At 37.7% G+C, this 22,675-nt stretch overlaps 1 protein-coding gene across 1 annotated transcript in view; it reads right to left on the bottom strand.

The window, feature by feature from the left end:
* The window catches only part of LOC121083263 (mitochondrial intermediate peptidase), an 80,891-nt gene that overhangs the window by 33,909 nt on the left and 24,307 nt on the right, over positions 1–22,675 (bottom strand). Inside the window, exons 11-15 of the mRNA XM_040583455.1 lie at positions 12,870–13,023; positions 11,804–11,881; positions 10,621–10,825; positions 6,968–7,077; positions 223–297 (exon numbers count right to left, since the gene is read on the bottom strand). Coding sequence (XP_040439389.1) covers positions 223–297; positions 6,968–7,077; positions 10,621–10,825; positions 11,804–11,881; positions 12,870–13,023 — 622 coding nt within the window. The remainder of the gene's footprint in view (positions 1–222; positions 298–6,967; positions 7,078–10,620; positions 10,826–11,803; positions 11,882–12,869; positions 13,024–22,675) is intronic.

The raw sequence follows: 22,675 nt of genomic DNA, 5'->3' as shown, positions 1-22,675 counted from the left end.
GGTTTTCACAACATTTTACTGCAGATAGAGGCATTTAGTTTAAGCAGACAACACAGAATACTTTTACAAAAACAAAGTTAATATAAAAATGAATTTTCACCGATTTGCATATAGTTAGATAATGGGTCTATGTTGAAATAAAAAAAATGGTAAAATTATAAGAATTAAACCATGTTCTGTGAGCTCTGGATACAAAGTAGAGACTAAAATGCAAAAACATACCTGGAGTTGCATATCAGCTGCAGCACACACCTTTTTGGACTCACATAGTCTTGATACCATGTTTTTTGGCAGTGGCTTGAATAAAAAAAAAATAATGTCAGAACATATTTACAATTGTTGTATATTTGTAAATAGTATGCTTACTACTAGAAAAGGCTGAAGCAGCAAAAAAGAAAAAAGACAGACCCCTGGTGGTAATAAAAACATATCTGAAGTGCTTTGCACTGAGGAAGGAAATCTCATTTCCAAAAAAAAAGCATTAAATGGGCAATTAAGATATTGGCAGTAATTTACATAGCAATCAAGAAATCACTCTGTCTCAGTGTCCGTTTTTCTGTAAATTGATCCCATGTTCCCTTATACATCTGTTAAAAATATTATGACTATCTTTAGAGATAAAGAACAGATGGGGCAGTTAAAGTCCTCCCAGGTCATCCTGACTAATCTTCAAAAGCAGATATTATAATAGATTTTCCTGTTGGCCTCTGAGCATACTTCACTTGAATTTACACAGAGGCCCACATAACTCCTGTTGAGCGGGCAGGGTTTTCATAACTTCAACTGGGAGAGCATGAGGCCTTCTGCTCTAACCCACATGAAAATGTTTGGTCATATTGAACAGTAAAAATTTATCCTTTGAAACGTTTAACAAAGCTGAATTTATTCCACATCTATGGCAATAAAATTATCCGTCACCACAGGCCGAACGTCAGAAACATTTTTCAAGTCATTAAGCAAACTCTTTTTAACTTTCTATCCAAACATCTACAAGTACATCCAAAGACTTTTTAACGCCAGATTTTTAACACTATCTGCATATGAATGCTTGACCTTACACTTCTTCCACTGTTTCCTGAAACTTTTCAATAGATATTTTCCCTAGTAAGCATATTCTCTTTTTTTTTTGCTAGCAGTTTTATTAACCAAACATATTAAATATGGTTAAAATAACTGAGCTCTTGCTAAAATATTAAGAAAGTTGCTACAAGTTGTACATGTCATACAAACATTTGGTATTACACTGAACTCTAAAAGCATACCGACACTTCTACAGTATGTTGAAATGTTTGTAAGAAACATTTCATACATGAAAGTCTACAGATCCTGACGGCAGAGCGGTATGTTTAGATTCTGTGCAAATTATATGGCTTTAAGACAAACAATGTTTATATTCACAGAATAAAAACTCAGCTCCAGAGAAGTTGTAAGTGAGGAAAATGTTATCAATTAACTCTGTGGAATCTGGAAGTTAAAGCAGATAAGAAAAACTCTCAAGTTGCACAGATGTTTTATGCAGTAGCTTGCCAAGCCTGTAACCTCTTCTCCAAGACAAATGTTAGCTGGGTCAAGAATGGGATAGAACAACACCCACTATTTTGCCTGTCATAAATGTGCACAGCTGTTAAATTTCAACACAGAAAAATGAACCAATGAACACCAAGTCTGTCGCACAGTATATCCTTGTTAGGCCAGTACTTGGCTTTCTGAAATACAAAAATTGTTTCAAATTAGATGATGATTTTGGACCACTAGGTTAAGAGTAAATGGGCAGCTATCCATGGTAATAAAGATGTCAGTAGCTGACTACCTTGAGGTTCCACACTGGATTTAGTATTGTTCAAAATACTACTTAATTACATAGAAAAGTTAAGGCAAGAAGCAAAGTGGAAAACAAATTTCAAATGGTAAAAAGTATTTTGGTTGGACAATTCTTCTCCTGGGTCTATGAACATTTCTTGTCTCATCTTCTTACAGAGTGAGGCACGCACTTCAATGATATTTCATCCTGGAACTAAAGCACATGCAGGTTTGCAGTAACACAACTTCAGTTGTCATCAAAAAAACCCTTATACAAGAAAATCTATAGAATTCTGAACATATTTAGTTATTAAGCACCAAACCTATCAGCAAGATTTGGCAGCTTTTTGGAGGCTTTCATTTTGCAGTGAAGTAGTGCAGTATGGAATTAAACAAAGCTGATTTCTTCTAGGGGCACCTGTATTTTTGATACAGTAAAGTATGAGAAAACTGGATGGCAATTCCTAAATTGTAATTTGTCAGTGTTAAAAAATCTGAACATCCAAAAGCTTGGCAACAGCAAATATGTATATTTTACACAGTTGTAATTTAAGATGTTAAAAGCCAAGAGCACTCCTGCCAGTAAAGGTCAAACCAGCTCTTTCAACATAACTTATTTCCAATTTTGTATGTTGGCTATATTAAATGATGGTAAGAGGAAGTTAAGTACACAGGCTTTCAGCTGGCACAGAGAATAAGTAGAACAAAAGGCACTGAGATTTTTCTGATTGGCATTTTGGTAAACCACATTCCCACAGATGCTCAAGTTTGCAGTTCACTGGGGCACAGAGCAGAGCTGGTCACATTCAGCCCTGCTCAAGAAACAACTGAAGCAGGTCTAATTCTCAGTTCAGAACTAAGCATTTCTTACAGACTTTCCACCCAAGACAGTCTTGCTTTCTTTTGACTGTACTGCAAATAGCTGATCTCCAGCCAGAGAAGACTGCTAAAAAGGCAGCCTCTGCATTCACCCATTTCTCCCTTATGTTCTGCTTCAAGCATCTGTCCTATTCCAAATGAGACTCCTGAGGGGAGACACAGAATGATCATTAATCACTAAAATTTCTTTGCGCAGGAGATGGTTTACCACCACCTTCTAAAGGCCAAGTAAAATGCAGGTAATACCAAAACCCTCCAAGAAAATGTTTCTATCTCTTTTGCAACCATATGAATATCAAACAAACAATGTAGACCTACTCTGACCTGAAGAGCAAGCTCTACTGTTTGAGCAGATTAAAAGCAATGAAATTACAAATCATTCTTATGACAACACCTACTGACAAAAAGGCACAGGAGAAAGACATAGATATTCTTTTGTTTAAACCTATCAGTGCTGCTGATCTCGCTCAAAGATTGTGTTGTGATCATAGTTCACAAACCAAGCAGAATCTGGCACCAGAAAAGCATTGCCAAAACTGGGTAAAATTGGAAGAATAACAAGATCACCTATTTTTCCCAATGCACCTTTAAAATTTTAAAATTTAAGATTTCAGGGAACTAAAAATAGACTCTAGAGGGCTTTTCAAAGATTACCACTGTGGAGTTTGTTTCTGTGAATGTCAGGCATACAGATGTGCTGAGATCTTGAATGTACCAAGGAAGATGTACTGTTTCAGGCAATTGAAAATTTCTCCTTGGTCCATTATAACCACATATGGCTCTCTAATAAGTAGCTGACTGAAGAAAAAAAATAAATGCATCAGCATGATTATTTTACTTATCCTGAAAGATGAGCTCTTCGATAAAACCAGACTCAAACTGTCATCCTCCTTCTAAATTAAAGACTTCACAGAGCTTTGGCTAAAACTATGTTAATTGAATAACCATTCTGTTTTTTAAATTTAAACACTACATGCTGTACTTTGGGTTCCACTTTTCCATCCTTCCATATTGAGTAACTTGTAAGATCTTGGCATTAATTTTTCAGCATATTTGCCATAGCGTCTAAAAGAACAGAACTCCCTGCATCCCAAAGCACACTTAACTCGTTACTGCTGCATAGTAACTGTGACACATTACAACTCTTTACTATCTATGGGCTTATTCTCGCAACCATGCTAATACAATACTGCCTTTGTAATTCCACCTCTGTGAAAAATGAAGTCAGTTCAAATTTGAACAGCTGAAATACTGGCCTTTGTTCAAGTCAGCCTCAAAGACACACAAGCTTAAAATTATTTAGCTCAACAGACCTACCACATATCTGCACACTTAAACAAAATTAAACAAACACACACAGTGATACAGAGTGGTACACATGCACCAGATTGTCTGCTTAAACCCTGTTACAACCTCATTTTGATACAGCTTGACTTTATGAGCCTACCTGAGTAACTCAACAGTAACTAATCAACACAGTCCTCTCTATTCTGGTTTTTTCCCTCAAGGATTTTTCTGGTTTGAGTTATTTTTAAGATGAAAGAAAAACTAGGCTTGCTACTTTCTTGGAACAAATATTTTTGTGCTGGCCAGCTTTTTGAACTAAATTCACAAGACTTGCCCCTTCTGCCAGAAGAGCTTGCAAGCTTTTTCACTCCTCAGTACTCCACAGCACAACCATCAAAATGCACAGAAAGCAGAAACAAGCTTTCTACAAGCTTCAAGATATTTTGGACAAGATCCTCATGATCCACATCTACATGCATAATGCATTCTCATCTTTGAAAGCAATGCTTTTTTTTCTGCAATGCTACTAAAAACCAGTTTTCAACAGTTCATATGTTATAATAATCAAAACACCACCTCTTTTCCCTCCTCTTCCCGTAAGCATAAGCACTGAACCTAATTGATGATCCTCAGGACCAGTTCTTCTATAATTGGCTTTTATGGCAAGGGTAACCGTAAGCTGAGCGTATGCTACCAAGTTTTTCTGATGTAATTATGTTCAACAGGAGTGTTAAAAATTACACCACCTAAAATTTCTATGCAAAAACCGTAGCATAGATACAGTAATTCCAAAAGAAGGATGCTTTTTCAAATTATCTGCACTGCCTCCTCAACAAGCTAGCTCAGTAAAAAAAAAAAGCTCACATCAATATCCAACAGATCTATGTTGGTGTAGTTGTTGCAGGAAAGATCCTTCTCGCACAGAAAAGCTCAGTCTCTTCATTCGTAAGAAGAAACTTAATGGAAGTTCTCATACGGAACAACATTTGGATTAAATGGTTTTACAAATTTTACATTTCAACTGTTATACCCACCTTCCTTACTTCCCCTTGAAAAGCAGGTAAAGTGGACTTATTTTTCCTTCAAATAACTAAAAAACTGGACCGGAAAATGTTGATTCAAATTTATATGTGCACATAAAAAAAATCAGCCAGGGAACAAGTACAGAAAATATAAGCCCCAAAAGGATTTTTGTGGAATCATAAATGTAAGAGGGCTTGGATTTCGTATTCAAGTACTTTGTAACATGAACACCACAGACAGAAGTAATTGCTTAATCACGGAATTTCAAGAACAGAAAAGATGACTTCAATCTATTTGTATTTAAATGACAGATACAGAAATCTGATATCAGATTCTTAAAACTAGCTTAGATGAACCAACATAAGCAAAAGCAGATTTATGTATGTTGGATAGTGGCTTGAAAGTACCTTATAAATTTTAAATAAAGCAATTAAAAGGAAGCCATCTGAAGCCCTCAAAAGCCACAAAGCAGTTTCAGGCACTTTTCTCATCTTCCAGCATAATCCATTCTTGCCCCCTTCAAGACTGAATTTCTGCATTAAACCTCTCAATTGCTCTCTGAAAGGGCAAGATTTCACCACCAATAAACAGAAGTTTATGGAAATGCCAAATGGGACACAGTGTCTGGTTCTTAGCTTTTGCATTGCAACTAAACATGGTTTAGATTTGTTAAGCCATTTTGAAAATACAAAGCCATAAATAAAGTTCCACAAATCTCTTTCAGATGTTTTAGTCAAGCTCATTCTCTGAACTCGTATGCAATCAAATTAACTCCACTATGTTTAAACACTACATGAACTTTATAGAGAACACTAGAAAGCAGTATTTTGGTATGTGGACTCAAACATATAAATCATGAACACTCCTGAAACAATTTAACGCCCAGGTTTCAAGAAGACTTTCCTAGTGCAATCAATTCTCCAGAAATGATTGCTGATTTCCCCTGTAAAAAAAACAAACAGACAAACAAAAACCAGATTTATGGAGCAAATTTCTCACAGTATCTAATAAAACAGAAGTTAAGCAATGTATTTTTGGGACTGTTCAATGGAGGCAAACATTCATCCATTTCCATAATACTGAAACATACTGAATGCTTAGTATTGGATAAAAAGCTTCAATGAAATGTAACACTACATAAATTAAGAGGCTTTCTCATTTTTGCATTATGGGTAGTCTATTCTTCAACCATTTCATTTGAGTACACTGAAACTTGCCTCAATCAAAAGCACTAGAAAAAAAGATCTTTGATTATTATTTACTGGTTTATATTTTTGCAATGGCTGTACAAATATAAATCATGTTCTGCTGCCATGTGTTAAAGCGACCACTGAAATTCATCTTGTTCCTTGTTTTCATGTAAAAAAGGGGATCAGAGTTTTCAGGCAGATTCATGACTGCCAGATTCTAATTCAGCCTAATCTAATCCTAAAAAAAGCAGTACACTTTTCATCACAAAGTATTTCAAATCACTACCCTACCCTATGGTGAAAATGGGAGTTTTTAAACACTGCAGATAATTTCCATTTATTCCCATGATTTAGTATCTGAGCTTTATTTTAAGACAGACTTCAGACACTTCAATAACAAATCACTATTTTTGTGATTACTTACCTGCAATTAAATTAAAACATTCCGCGTAATTTGAATCACAAAGAAGTTGTTCACCTACTACAATGAGTTTGTGTAGTGTAGAAACTATGTAACCTTTGTAGGATCAAAAGGTTGAAAGTTTTAAATATATAACTGGAACCCTGGATATAAGGGTCTGGCATTCTTTTACAGATTACATTCATCTTTTCTGCAATGAGAATATTAACATTTTTTCTGAATTATTGTAATTATAATATTAAAATAATTTCTATCCATTTTTAATTCCTACTTTACACTTTATTAACAAATAACATATGAAAATGTGATCCTTTTCCTGAATACACTTATTTCTGTTTTCAGTGTCTTACAGATTAATTTTCCCTACCTGTCCCGTTTTATAATGCCTTGCAAACTGGTTAACCACTCGATAGTCATTTGCAAAGTACTCCATCAGAATTGAGGGAACTTCAGCAAAATCAGTAGGACATCTGGTTCCTAGAGGTAGAATAATTGTACATATCAGCATTTGCTATCTTCATTAACACAAATGGTTAACTCTCCTCAAAAGGTTTTGCAACTTTCCGTTTGGACTTTTGGTGAACTTTAATGTTCTTTCATTTATTAAGTCAACATTTTATTTCCATAGCATTATTGTACATAATGCCAGAAAAGCTTCATTATAATCCTACACATTTTACTATAAATCACAAAGTAAAACAAAATATTTGAACAGCTGGGTGAGGCACCTTATAAAGCTCTGGATCACACCCTTTTTAAACTAAACCAGACTGCAGCCAAACTGGCCCTACATGAAACACCAAATCTATTTAAGTGCCCTAAACCTAAATCAAACTACAATGTAAATAAAACTGCCTTAATCCCATTCACAGTTACAATTTTCAGCTTCCACCTGTTTGCTGAGCTTATTTATGCTTTATATTAACCTCATTTTATAATACCAAGTCATTTATCCAAGGAACACTTGCAGATTAAAGGCATGTTCTGAGTAAGCGCAATGAGGTAATATCTTAGCGGTTAGTATTTTCAAAAAGCATCTTCCCAAAAACCTTATTCACTCTAATCTTTATCAGCACCTTACACAATGGAAGTTATTAAGAAGTGTAACACATCACCAAATCAAAGGTACATTTCTAATGTCTATATTGAAGTTAGGGATGTACAAAGTCGTTGCTTTAATAACAGACTCACTGGGTCTTCACCTCTGTATTCAAAACTAGTCTTAAATGCAAGTACAGTTTTTGCTTCTACTATTCTTTCTTGAAGACTATTATTTAAAATCACTACTTCGATCTTTACAAACTTTCCCTAATTTTTAGTCTGAATTCCTGATCTGTTTATAATCAGTGTTTCCAGACCAACACTGCTCTTTAGTATAAATAACGCTACCCACACTGCTTTTGATCTAAATTGAGAGAAACTATATCTCTCTGAGCCATCATTATCCAAAGGCAAGACAAAGTCTGAAAGATCGTCTATTGTAGCTTTCTCTGCACCTGCTTCAGTTTGAATTCACCTTCAGACCAGACATAAAACTGTGTCGAAGCACTGCATGAGGTTTCACCAGCACCTTCTGTAATCATTCTAATACTTATTGCTGTTAAATACACCTCTGATTAATTTCAAATCACATTCGGCCCTTTCACAGATACAGTAGCTATTTATAGTTCTGCATTAATACATAAAACTCTTCTGATCCTCCACCACTATTGAAATATCCATTTGATAGCATAAATTCTTTGTACTTTTTAAGTGCATGATCTGCACTGTGCAGTTCTGAATTGCATTTTCCTTCTAACACTGCAGTATCCAGTCGTTCAGGTCTCATACAATTCCCCAATCCTTCTTTTGTGCCAACACATTTAATTACTAAAGTCTTTTTTTGTTGCTGTTTGAAAATAATTTTTAAAAAGCCTAAACCAAAGCTGGTCCCAAGACAAATGCCTGCAGAACCACACTGATGTTCTTCTATCCACTTATACTTCCTCAACACTCCTTAATGAAGTGATAGAATTATTTTAATAACCATTGAAGAGACTCCTGAAGAATTACATTATCTGAATGTCAGAAAGGTAAGAAGTCAGGTAGTTATCTGGGTTAAGTTAGCTCTCCTGTAAAATAAATGTAGGTAATCTGTACTGCAGGATAAACTAAAATGGACTACAAGCTAGGTTTTAAAAGATCTTATACACACACAAAGGCATTGAACAATCGATAAACGCATATAGTAAAATGACAGACTAACTTAAAAAGAAGCACATCTGAAGTCAAAACCATATATTATTATCCAAGTTTCGGGGTCATTAGCAGCAGAATGGGTTCCTGAATCTTTGGGAATGTTATCAGAAAAGGGAGGCAGGGGAGAGTAGGAAAGATGTCAAATACTCAGTGCATCTCACCTAGAATGACAAATTTTTTTCTCTAACAATACCCTGAAGTCATCTTGTCTCCACACTTTGCCACCCTAGTGTCTCAGGAGGGCAGATGGCCTCTACAAGACATCCCTGGGACAAGCCATCTGATAGTCATACATTCCAAACCCTAAAAAAAGAAGATTCTCTGCAGAAACAACAGGACTGACCTCAGAGCTGCTTTTGCAATTCGAGATCTGGAGTGAAATCTCCTGGGATGAAGGACTGCCTGGAGCTAAGGCAAGGCTTAAACCATACAAAGGGTCTCATGAAAAGTCTGAGCCTCAAAATTAGCCATTTCCTGCCTCTTCAAGACTTTGACATGAGATATGTGTGATTCACTACAAGAGGAGAAGCCCACCAAGGCAGATACTTTGGGCATGTAAGTACTCCTAGAGGTCAAGATGAGCAAGGCCACATGAGTGGAAGGGGTCGCGGAGAGCACTTAGCTGTCCCAAGGAACATATAGAGCTCATACTGAAAGAGCATATACAGTGTTTATTTGTTTTAACAATGTCCGGTAGTGACATAATTACAAACAGCTCAGTCTATTTTAAGTGGAAGATTTAAGAAAGAGTATTTTGTCACTGGGTGCAAAGTATCTGTCGATAACAACACTACCATGGACTCCCCTTTGTATCATTAGCATAATATAAAAATAGTAAAACAAAAAATAATAATAAAAAAATCCTTCAGACAAAGGAGCTACAATTTCATCTGTTTGGTTGTGAGGTCTTTGTTTTAATAAGTAAATGTCTACTGCAAATGGGATTTCCAGCACACTATTATAGAAGAGGATATACCAAGCTGTCTGCAGGTATGAAAAGTAGCATGCCAAGCAGCTTTAGCCAGAACATGCCTTTGATGCATTTGCCACAAGACGACAAGAAGCCTGTGAGCTGTCAGCTAATACACTCTTTGCTACTGCTTAAGAAGAGAGACTAAATGAAAAAAGGCAATATTCTTTTTCTATTTATACACTGATCTGGGACTGCATATTCATTCATGTCCATTTACACAGGATAAAAAGGCCTACCAGTTAATCATGTTTGCAAATATAATATGTTTTTAATTTATCAACCTGGCTTTAATCAGAATCAACTAGAAAAGACCTGGCTTTACAGATTTTCCATATTGCAAGTGTATGCCCTTTGCAAAAACTAATTTATCAATTTTCCTTAATTCAATTTCCTAAATAATTTTCAACCCAGGATTCATTGTGCTTTTACACTAGGTACAAGTTTATCTCAATTTATTTTCAATCCTCCAACTATTCCATTATTATAAACTCCACATAATGTGAACTTGCAAAAGTGGATACCACTACTAGAACAAAGATCAGTAGTACAGAAACAAGAGATACAAATACCTAATTCTTACTAGGATGTCCTTTGCTGGGTTTCAGATAATATCAGAGGATCTGATATTCTATTTTCAGGTTATCAAAGATGCAGAAGTATCAACATGACTCAACAATTTCTGGTTCATCCTTCTTTTTTTTTTCTTGATTGTTTTGGGTTTGTTGTTTGGGGTTTTTTTAATCTACTGCCTTCTTCTAGAAATGAAACATTTAACTAAACCAAAAAAATCACTATTCTAATTTTCTTACCAGTGACATGTTGGTACCGAGTTCTCCCCAGCATAGAATGCATAGCATGTCCCATTTCATGGAAGAGATTCTCCATCATCCCAGGACTTAGTAGTGTTGGTGCATCCCTTGTTGAATGGGGCAGGCTAAGCATAAGAACAACTACAGGCAGCTGGTACTCTCCATTTTCCCTTAGCCTGCCTCCACGAACTGTAAAGTGACAATCCTTTTCAAGACAAAAGCAAAGATATGGACAGCCAATCTCATTATACCTATGATATTAACATAATGATGAAGTCATTAAAATATTAAATCAAACAATCATATACTGTTACATAAGTAGAATTCAACGAACATTAAGCGTTGTTCAATAGCAGCATGCTGTTTCTCCATCTTTATTTTTTGCTCCATATTCATGAGGAAACTACCTTATTCCATGAAGAAAACACTGTGTTGCTTTCAGAAAATAATTCCTTCTGGTTTAGAATTGTCAGAACCTCTCAATTTTTCTAAAAAAATATCACTGGCTCAAAGAAATTTACTGATGTGTCAAATCTATAATTTTTAGACTATGTTCTGTCCTCATTCTTCAGCAGTAGCTTCTTTATAAAATATACCATAGCACTCCTAGTATACCGTGAAACATTAGCAAAACGGAGTAATATACTAAAATAATATACATTTGAAGTCCAATTACCACCTCACTAACAGCGGTAATTTGCAGATGCTGCTAGAGAGTGAAGTGTCCATTGTTCTGCATTCTACAGGTAATACACTGGCACTAGGCAGCACGAGTGAGTGAGCCACAACAGTTGGAACTGTCTTCAGTTTTAAGTAGGATTTTGAATAAAAATTAGTTGTTATTAGTGAGCTTTCACCTTTAGAGAGTATTAAAATTTCAGATCATTTTTACTTGCAAATAATAGGCCAGAAAATAGATGTTTTTAAACAGAGTTCTACGACATTTCATGTTGTTCCGTACAACAAAGAGTCTGAGTTCAGCCTATCGGGTAACGTTTTTTAAGTGAAAGGTTACTTACAAAAATATTTTACTTAAACCAACACTTGAAGTTACAGGCTTCCCCTGTTTACAATTTACTTATTTTAAATTGAGGTAACTTTTACTAAACTTGCATTGAATGCAAATAGTCCTAATGCTACAGTCATTACTCAAATAAAAACATGCTGGAACCACAAATGTTACCTGATGTGGTTTATCAGCTCGCTGAAAGAAGTCACAATAGATGTATCCTAGCAAACCTTCAGTTTCATGAACAACAGCCTGAAAAAATACATAATTTCCACAGTGAAATCACCAAAAAGATGTGTAAATTGAAGTGTGTACATATATACAATACTAATATATGTAGTATTCTTATTGAAAGATTTATAATTAATAAATGACAAATAAACTGGGAATAATTCATGTAAAGTCTGCTAGCAATTTTTGTTTGCAAAAAATACACACCAGATTCACAACATGTCCCTCAAATTACATCCATTTCTGCATTTCACTCAAAACTATTCAGTCACAGATTAGTATTAGAAGTAACACTGTCTGTAGCCCCTAAATTACTTATGAGAAGTCAACAGTGATTTACCATGGAAATAAAAATAAAAAGAGTAAGGAGTAATTAGAAATTGATCCACAGGATAGGAAGAACAGCAGCTCTTGCTGGAGGCTGGAGGTGCAAGAGCAGTGTAGAAGATCTGGCAGTGAATACATGGAGGGAAGACAACAGAGGAACCTGGGAGCCTGATGTGTAAATTATTGCCTAAGTTTTTATTTCCACCCTCCCCTAAAAAGAGGGCAGAAAAATAAAGACATAAAATACCTCAAAGTAAAGATGACATACAGAATAAATAAAAAAAAGAGGCAAATACACATGACTGCTAGAACACACACCTACAGCACTCCAGTCCTCCACAGTCATCTACAAACTGGAAACGAAAAAAAAACCAGCAAGGCTCACTCAGAAGAATGGCTTGAAAGGTACAACAGTAATCTCCAAAAAGAGAAAATGCTTCTGATTCAGGCACCCTTCCACACAGAGACATATTATAAAGGCCATAAAATAAGAAGCATACAAAATGCACTTGGAGTGTAAAGTCCTTGAGGTCTAACTTCAACTAAAATTAGACAACTAGTCTGTGCTTTTGACAGGTACCCAAGTAATTTAAAACCAAAATCTGATTCATGGCTCAGAGGAACACATCATCTCATCTAACTTCCCTTTGTCATTTCAGACGTTGGGAACAAGAATACTTACCAACTTTCGAACATCTTCAGACCAAACCTCTCCTCTCTGTGTCTGTTCAGCATAAAGGGAGATTCCTAGGAGCTGACTGAACAAAGAGTTTAAACCCTCCATGCACGCCCCAAGAGAGAAAAATGGACAGTACAAGCCAGGATCGATGTTGTACCTAAGGAAACACAAGAACCCCAAACCAGTGAGTTAGCTGAGCTACACAAACTGCAGCCTGCACCTTCAAGTCATAGGATGTGACAAAGTACAGCAAATAAGCCTCAAGGCTCTTATCAAGCATGGCTTTATTTTTCAAACAGCGAAACCAAGTAAGTCACAGACTAGTTGTGGCACAATACTTCACAGTAACTCAGTATTTCTTACATTTAAGTTTGGGTATCAACTTCAGCAGATGTTGACTATCATTTTCAGATAAGCGGTGAACACGTAGCTCAAACAGACCATGGCAACACCATGAGTGGGCAGGCTGTGGCTTTTGATCTACAAGAGGCCACCGGCACTCAGGCGCCATTCCCACACCAAGGCTGCGCCACGTGACTGATCAGAAAATGGGGCTGACTTTGGCTGTGGTGTAAGCCAAATCTTCAGCTAGGGCAGGAAACCAACCAGTAAGCACTGCTGACTCTGCAGCCTTGTCTTTCACTGGAGCAATAGGAACACCAAGGCGACACAGTCACATCCTATGCATGAATCACCTCAAGCTCTGGGGAGCCTCTGACCTGAAGAAAGTATCTTACAGCCACTTGAAGATTTTACGATGTGATGTGGATTCCAAAGATGGCCAAGTTTCCTGAGCCTAACATCAAACAACTAAGTATGCTCAAGACACTGTAGCACAGAAGACACACCTGGGGAGGAAAGACACCATGCATCTGCATGCACACACATACACTGAGAATGAACAAAAAGCTATGATAACAGTAGTTCAGAGATGTATGCAGTCTATACTTGAGCTCAAACTTCCTAAGCCTCTGACCCTAAAAAATAAACAAACTACAAGTATACCAAGCAAACAAATGCTTTGCAAACTCACACCTTCCACAAGCTGCTCAGGGCCACACAACTCTTTGCAGACAACAGCAAAATCAGAACTGGAATCTGCTTGTAGTTGTGTGTGCATCCCAAATGGCAAAGTGTTCTTGCTCCGTCATTTCACATACAAAGTCCAAGCGTTATTAATACCATTTCCCAGGGTCTCACAGTAGACTGTTTATAGAGAATCACAGTCCCTCCCTTCTATCTTCTTTCATATCCTACGTGCTTTTGCTTCTTAACGACATGGTAAATAGTGTCACTGAAATTTAAACACACATCAGCTAGACTACAATAGCTAAACACCAAAGATGAGAACCATGCCATCTTGAGGCCTATGATCAAAAGGCTTAGTTAGAAATCAGCTGTGAGAGTCACTAGCCCCTGTCCACTTAGCTACTACCCTTCCTTCCTTCCCACTCACACACACCTACACATGAAGTCCACTGGGGGTACTGCATTTGCCAATATGCTTAAAACTGCAGCTATAACTCACTATCCAGCTTCACTGCACTGTGATGCACAGCAGGATGGGGTTACTTCTCTCAGCCATGGCACTCATTCTTGTATTTTGTTTTATTTTCCTAGTACCCTTTATATTACCTTTATCACATAATCTAGCAGTGTTTTGCAACTACCATTGCAACATTTGTGAAAAATACAGGTATGCTAAATTACAGGAGTTTGCTTATTTTCACACTACACATGCAAGAAGCTAAAGCCGGTGTATTCCATTCTACTTTTAATTATACTAGAACATAGAAAACAATGCAGATTTTGCCTCCACCATACTGACACAATTTCTTCAAGACACGTACCAACACTTAAATATACACTCTGTATTCTGCAATACACATTTTCCTTCTTACTCAAAAAGAGTCTTTACACCAAAAGAAAAAAAATAAGCATGACACAAATCACTTTAGATCAAGTTAGATAAAAAGACTGGAAGCAAGTCTCTAAAAGCAAGCAGAAGATATGAGTTAATTTCCATATAATAAGCCACAGAAATCTGGAGTAAAAAGGGCACTGCTTTACACCCAGAACCCCCCAAAAGTACAGAATTACAGTGAATGTGTTGAATATCCTGAGATTTTAAAGTCAGTAATTCCTAAGAGCTGCAGCTCCTTCAACAGTAGCACTTTTACTCAGATGTCTCCAGACTTTTACAGTATCACACCCTGTGATCACCTTCTGCTCTGGCTGCTACTGTGAAAACTTAAACTCACCACTAAGTGCTTCAGTCCTCCTGATTCTGCTCTGAAGCTTTCCCTGCATACAGGCTACAAAACCTGTTCAAATGATCCTTTTATTAAAAGGAAAAATAACATCTTTTAGCAGTGAGTCATAATAACCTCTGTAATAGCTTAGGACTGGGGTTTTTGTCACATCACTTTGAAATCTTATACCATCATCCTACATACTACTATGAATACTAAGCTGAGTTTCCCATTGTTATTTAAACAACTGCTTCTTTACCTAAGGACTAATGGTAAATGAAAAGTTCACTATAAATGTACTTTCTCAATAGAAGTTTACTATAATGTGACGCAGTATTTCTCCACATGTACCCCTCCAAGCTGGGAAGCATGATTACCCTTATTTTGAAAATTTACAACATTTATTTCAAAATAAGTTAGAAAAGAAATAGCCGGTAATGATAATCTTTTTGTATAGCTAAAAAATTACATGAAAAAAATGACAAATTTACACTTGAGTAGTAACTTAAAGCCAGATTTCCTCAGACCCAGTCCTGATAAGCCACATTTATTAGTTCTGGCTCTGTCACAATCCTGCTTGTCCTGCTCTGGTTTCTGTAGAGCCACGCAAATTTACCATACCCTGGTTTAGGTTCCAGAAAGGTTTATTAATCCAGGTGCAGGACAAAGCCCACCTACATCATCATCTCAGAACCAGGGAAGAAATACAGACACAGTTAAGTGGTTTCATATGGAGGTTGCATGAGGGCTCTCTGCAGAGCTTTTTGTTTCAACTCATTTCAACCAGCCCCGCCAAAGCTATGCTGACCATGTGCAAAACCCATCTAGTACCTGCACATCCTCCTCGCCCCAGACATCCAATATCACCCAGGGTTTCCCTGCTGTTTTCTCCCTGTCAACTAGGAAAACAGAGCTGATTGTGCAAGATATTTCAAGAAAGAACCCATATGATACAATACTACAAACACACACGTCAGTAAATCAAAATTTAACTCCACCAACAGCTCAGAGTCACCGTAAACCATCAGATTTTCACAGTTGGAGGAAATTAAAATATGCAACTCCTACCAGTAAATTCAGCTGCAGGAAAAGAGAATATGAAAATGGTAAGAAAGTCAAGAACACCACCCTTGAAAACATCTAATGAAATTAAGTCACATGTACACACAGGAAGCATGAAAAATCAAAAGAAGTGACCAGACTACTCAAAATTTTCTGAAGAGCAGAAATTTTTTCTGATGGACCACCTAATCCTGGAAAACATTTCCATGAACATGAAAGACAAAAAAGTCATCAGGAACAGTCAACATGGATTCACCAAGGGCAAGTCATGCCTGACCAACCAATAATCTTCTATGACGAAACAAGCGGTCTGGTAGACAAGGGGGGAGCAGTGCACATAGTTTACCTGGACTTCAGAAGGCCTCTGACACTGTCTCCCATAAGATACTCACAGAGAAACTGTTGGTGTACAGGCTGGATGAGCAGATAGGGAGGCAGACCTCAAACTGGCTGAATGGCCAGGCCCAGAGGGAGGTGATCAGTGCCACAGTGTCTAGTTGGAGGCCAAAAACTAGTGGTGTAGTCCAGGGGTCAATACCAGGTCCAGTCCTGTTTAACATCTTCATTAATGATCTGGATGATGGGTCAGAGCATACCCTCAACATGTTTGCTGATGACACTAAACTGGTAGGAGTGGCTGGTAGGCCAGGGAGTCATGCTGCCATCCAGAGGGACAAGCTAGAGAAATGGGACAGGACAAGGGGAAGTACAACATCCTGCACCTGGGGAGGAACAACCCCAGGCACCAACTTATGTTGGGGTCCACCCAGCAAGAAAGCAGTTCGCATGAAAAAGGACCAGGGGGTCCCGGTGGACACCACGTTGAACATGAGCCAGCAGTGGGGCCCTGCTGCAAAGGAGGAGAACGGCATCCTGGGCTGCATCAGGCAAAGGATCGCCAGCAGGCTGAGGGAGGTGATCCTTCCCCTCCATGCAGAGCTGCTGAGGACACACCTGCAATGCCGTGTCCAGTGCTGGGCTCCTTGGTACAAGAGACACATGGATGGGCATACTGCAGAGAATCCAACAAAGGGCCACAAAAATGATGAAGAGACTGGAGCATCTCTTCTACCAGGAAGGGCTGAGAGAGCTGGGACTGTTCAGCCTAGAGAAGAGAAAGCTCAGGGAGATCTTAATATTGAGTATTAACACCTGAAGGGAGGGTGCAAAGCAGATGGAGCCGGGCTCTTCTCAGTGGTGCCCAGTGACAGGACCAGAGGCAATGGGCACAAACTGAAACACAAGAGGTTCCCTCTGAACAGCAGGAAACACTTTTTCCCCGTGACAGTGACCGAGCACTGGCCCAGGTTGCCCAGAGAGGTTGTGGAGTCTCCATCTCAAAAGCCACCTGGGACATGGTCCTGGGCAACTGACTCTAGGTGGCCCTGCTTGAGCAGTGGGGTTGAACGAGATGACCTCCAGAGGTCTCTTCCAACCTCACCTAATCTGTGATTCTGTGAAGACATCATATGGAGCCCAGGAGTAAGACCACACAGATGCAGTACGAGATAGATTCCAGCTTCATCAGAGGACAAGGTGTCACGCTAAACCCAAAGGATTACCACACTCAGTTGAAATACTGGATTAACATGTTTGCTGAGGGACAGAGGGGAAAAGCTCTGTAACTACTTCAGGTTTCATTTTGTTTCTGTCAAAAATGCAGACATCTACCAGCAGGAGTAAGCAGTGGTATTTCTTCATGGATAGAAGAGCTGACATTAATACATTACAGGGAGAACATAAGTGCCTATTTCTTCCTCGTTCTCAGCACTCCTTGAGCATGTGCATTGTCCCCATGAACTTACCCCATGATGAAGATGATTGGGAGAAGGCCGCCTGATAGGTATTTTGTAATACACTGTCACTATCCAAAGCTGGGGAGGGGATATCAGTCTGTAATAGTTATGTCTTTTGGAAAAACATGATACTTACTCACCCACACATGAAAATAGCAATTACAGGCTATACTGGCTTAAGGCAGACTCCCCAGGGTAACTAGTCCTCTACCCTGGCTAATGTTTGAAGATGTCACAATCTTGACATTTTAAATACAATGAGGTCCTGATTAAACAACCACTTTAATAATAACTACACACAAAGCTAATGTCAGTCACTGCTGGTAGAACATTGTCAGGATCAAACCTCTCCCACATTTAATGAAAGATGTGTGTGAATATTCCTCTTGCCAATGGAAAATTGCAAAAGTTTTGAAAAATAACGTTTCCATACAGAACACCAAAAAAAAATTATTTCTTGTTCTGATCTCACTAACTTCTCAATTTCTGCTACATCAGTATACAAACAAAGATCGAAGACTAAGATACTGAAATATTCTCAAGTCCTATGACACAAGACTGATTTAAATTACTTTTGGACAATCCTGACCGCAGTCAGTGGTGATAATTATACCTTGTTATCTGGCATCCACTGTTTGTTTGTTAGCCACTGCAATATCATAGGAGAAAGTGGTTAGAATATGGTCTTATAAAGCAATTTTCACAATCAGATGATAATAGTAACACACTTCAAAATGAGCATCAGGTACTGAAAAAGAGCTACTGCTCCAGGAAGTGGAGGGTACCTCTTAAAAAAAAAAAAATATCTTTTTCTAATACCAGTTTATACCCACTATGCAGTAATCATTCCAGACACAACACAGACTTAACTAACAAATTTTGAATTTGGTCCTACCTCATACATGAACTCTCTTTTCACAAATCAGCTAAGACCAACTATCACCGAAGAACGCCTACCGTCAAACTTGCACTGATTCCAGAAAAACTTTCTCTTTGGTCTTATTTAGGAATAGAAATTAGCCAAAACCTCAGCTACCTCAAACTAATGTCCCAAAATTCCAAGAATGGAGCTTTGGTTATTATTAATAGATGATCTTGCCTTTCAGTTGCAAGAGCAAGCATATGATTGACTCTCTTCTGAGCCCTCACCTTCAAGATTTAAAGCTGTTCACTGCAGAATATAAGGTGTTAACACTAGACAAGATTAGAGGACAATGGGGAAAAGGGAAGAAATCCATTTAAAACACTTGAATCTTTCCCAAAAAAAAGAATACTCAATGAGCTGAACAACAAATCCTACAATCTCTACTAGATCTGTAAAACTGAAATCTGGCTGGAGGGTGTGGGTGCAAAAGTATTTGGAAGAGTTTACAGACAAACTACATGCTCCCTCCTTGAAGATTCTTGCTTGAATCCAGGCCAGGCACTCAAACAGTAGCAGCCATTAGCAACTTCATTGCTTCCAGATGACAAGGAAAAAGCATCTGTTTGCTAGCAAATGATTCCCCAACCTCAGTTATTCACAGCTTCATCACCTTGGTGAAACTGCAAGAACACAATATTTCCCAGGCATGCTATTTCAGTGTTCAAATTCATGCTAATCTAAAACACCGTAGCACAAGTTCTTGGCAACAATGCAGACTGCAACTGTGCCAGCCAGTCAAACTTCTCTTCCCTCTGCCCTTCGAATGAAATTTCTAACACTGTTCAAGGGTCTCGGGTTCTATCTCCAAAATACTCTGACCTGGGTCAGATTCTCAAAGACAGCATAAAACTCCAAGATGAAGACTTCTACCAATACACTCCTTCCACACTTTTAAACTGCCCTGTAAGAAAGACAGAGCTTGTCTGTGTAGGATGCAGAGCCTTTTTGAGGGCTGATCCAAGCCTGTAAAATTAATTTCTCCTGAAGCTAAAGGGGAAACTTAAAGTTCACCATCTTCCATCCCAGGTGTACGGTGTTTCTTTGATCATTTTTTTTCACATGTGAAACCAAGCGCATTTGAAAATGCACACAAAAGCCTTCCAACAAAACCCTACCAAAACAAGGCATTCCACTGCACATTCATTCCATTGATAGAGAAGGACAAAAACTTTAGTTAATGAATTAACTGATAGTGACTGACTCTATATAAAAAGGAGCAGAGTTTCCAAAGTATTACAGCTTAGCCTGCCCCTGAACCGCTCACTGGTCAGAGCAAAGCAATCTTCATAATCTACATGTTAATAACTGTTGATGACCCCACTGTGCAGACAAGTATTTTTATTATACCACACGCTGAAGTAGCAGCGCCTGATTTTCAAGCTGTTATCAACTGTGAGCTTGGCTAGTTGTCTGGCTTTGTTCTTTCTATTTAAAACAAACAATAAAAAATTCAAATAAAAGTGTAACTAGTAGCTGCTTTAATATGAGCACACTCTTTCTGGTCACTCTTTGGCAAGCTGCCTCTACATTTATTCAGCCATGTTATAGTTTTTATCTCCAACAGGAAAAGCATTCAAGTATTTTTGGGAAAAGAAATCAGAAAGGAAGTTATTATGACCCATACTGAAATACACTAACAGGCATTCTGCTACCCATAAAATTTCCACAAAGGTTTACTGCTACTAGCAAGAAAGGTTAATTTCTGGAGACAGACAGCTAAGATCAGCATTTGGTGACAACTGCAGAGATGTGCCTGAAGAAAGGTTTTCTTGTATGCTGTAATTTTGCAGCTTGCTTGCTGCACCAGCTGAGCAGACAGGCAGAATTCAATGGGGAGGATGATGCACATGGCATACGAACATCACTAGTAGAACATTGTACTGCTGTCTCCAAAGCCAGCAAATACATGGAAACATGGTTACAGCACTTGCTAAGGAAGAAGGAGGATTCAGCTCAGATAAGCAAGCCAGGACAAGAATCAAACAGCCTGTCTGGACACCCTTTCACTTAAAATGTGAGTTCTGCGTCCCAGCAAGGTGATTCAGGTTGCTTCAAACAGGCACCCAGGATGCCTATGTCACCAGGGGAAGGCAGACACAAATACAATGCCACTCTCAGGCTTAGTAAAGTACCAACCAGAGCTAACTAACGGAAGTCTTGAGCTCAACTATGAGCTCTTGCTCCTCTCTGGAACTTAAGATTCCCTGACTGAACTGCATGTTGTATACCTGAATCCCAAGAGGACAAACTGCACAGCTTTTTCTATGGGAAGACGCATTTGAAAATACAGGCAAAGATGATGGAAGAATGGTGATCTGATGAATCATGACAGAACTTTGCAGAGAACTGCATACTCCAGCGAAAAGGATTTCTTACCATAGAACCTTTCTTCTAGGGTACCTGAGGTCAAAAAAAACCAGGTATGGATTGATTTTTCATACTTGCAGTGCTACAAAAAGTTTTCCCGACTACACTTGAACTTGAGCACATAAATTTTCTTAAACTCTTACATGAAATTTCCAGGATCTGAATGCACTTCTGGAAGATCAGGGAAAGGAAATATTGAACTGTCTATCCATTACAGACATACACACCAGAAAACACAATTATTAATCTAAAAGATGACTTCCCGAAATCACTAAGGCATTTTTACATGACTAGACAGTAAACAAAAAGAAGATTGCTTTTAACTTAGATATAGGAAATACCATATCACATTTATATACTGGCAACTTTTATTTTTTTTATATAAATCTCATTCTCAACAAATGAAAAACAGCAGCAACAAGTATACACATGAACTCATTTATAGTGGAAAATAATAGTTTTCTCTGTGCCAACCTTTCAGTTAGCTACTTTGACTTAAAAAAAAAAAAATCAAGAATTAAAACTAGTCCCTTCTATTGTAACAATGAACCTTGAATTATTTTGTTGTTCCTGTAGAAATGCATAACTCATATGCTTAAATGTCCAAAACTGTGAAAGGCTGAGAAACACAAACATGTTTTTGTCCTTTTTTTTTGTCTCCTTTCATTTTGTCTTAAAACATAACTTAATTCACTCTGAACATCTGATTTTAAACACCAAAGCATTTGTATTTATAAAAAAGCCCAGGAAAGAATGAAAATTTCCTTATGCACCCTATGTCAGAATGTGAGCTCAGAAACTTCACAAAGAGAAATCTCACTACCCTCCTAAAGAAAGTAGAAATATCGAAGAAAACAGTAGCTTCTTTGATGTACATTCCTGCTTTATATTTAAGGATAAACTACATTGAAAAATCCAGACACCTTACTTTACAGTATGCAGCCCAGCAATAGTTTTAAAAGAAGTAACGTAGCCAAACAGATTTAAAAACCAATTTTAAAAAGAAGTTAACTGACACAATGAGGGTTGGTTATTCCGCAAGAACAGCAGGCTTCAAATAAAAAGGCTGTGTGCCTGTGAAGAACAAAGATGTAGTATGTGATTATAAATAATTATTTCTAAGCTTCTATGACTTCACTGAGTCTAAATAAAATGCAGACTTCCAAAATCACTTTCATTTAAGCTGTATATTTGGAAGGAAACCAAGCCTGTTTTGTACAGCATGACTTTCATCTATTCTATTAAGAATGGTTTTTATAAACTTGGACATTAGGGATATTTGAGTAAGGATCACTGTTCTTCAGAACAGGAACATTCAGACTTAACAATTGCAAATTAGCTGCTTGGCAAGAATTCTTATCAATGGCTATTAAACATAGTCCCTGATATATCCTGACTTTTTGAATA

The sequence above is a fragment of the Falco naumanni genome, chromosome 2, assembly GCF_017639655.2.
Source record: "Falco naumanni isolate bFalNau1 chromosome 2, bFalNau1.pat, whole genome shotgun sequence".
Taxonomy (NCBI): domain Eukaryota; kingdom Metazoa; phylum Chordata; class Aves; order Falconiformes; family Falconidae; genus Falco; species Falco naumanni.
This window is presented reverse-complemented; position numbering and strand designations above follow the sequence as displayed.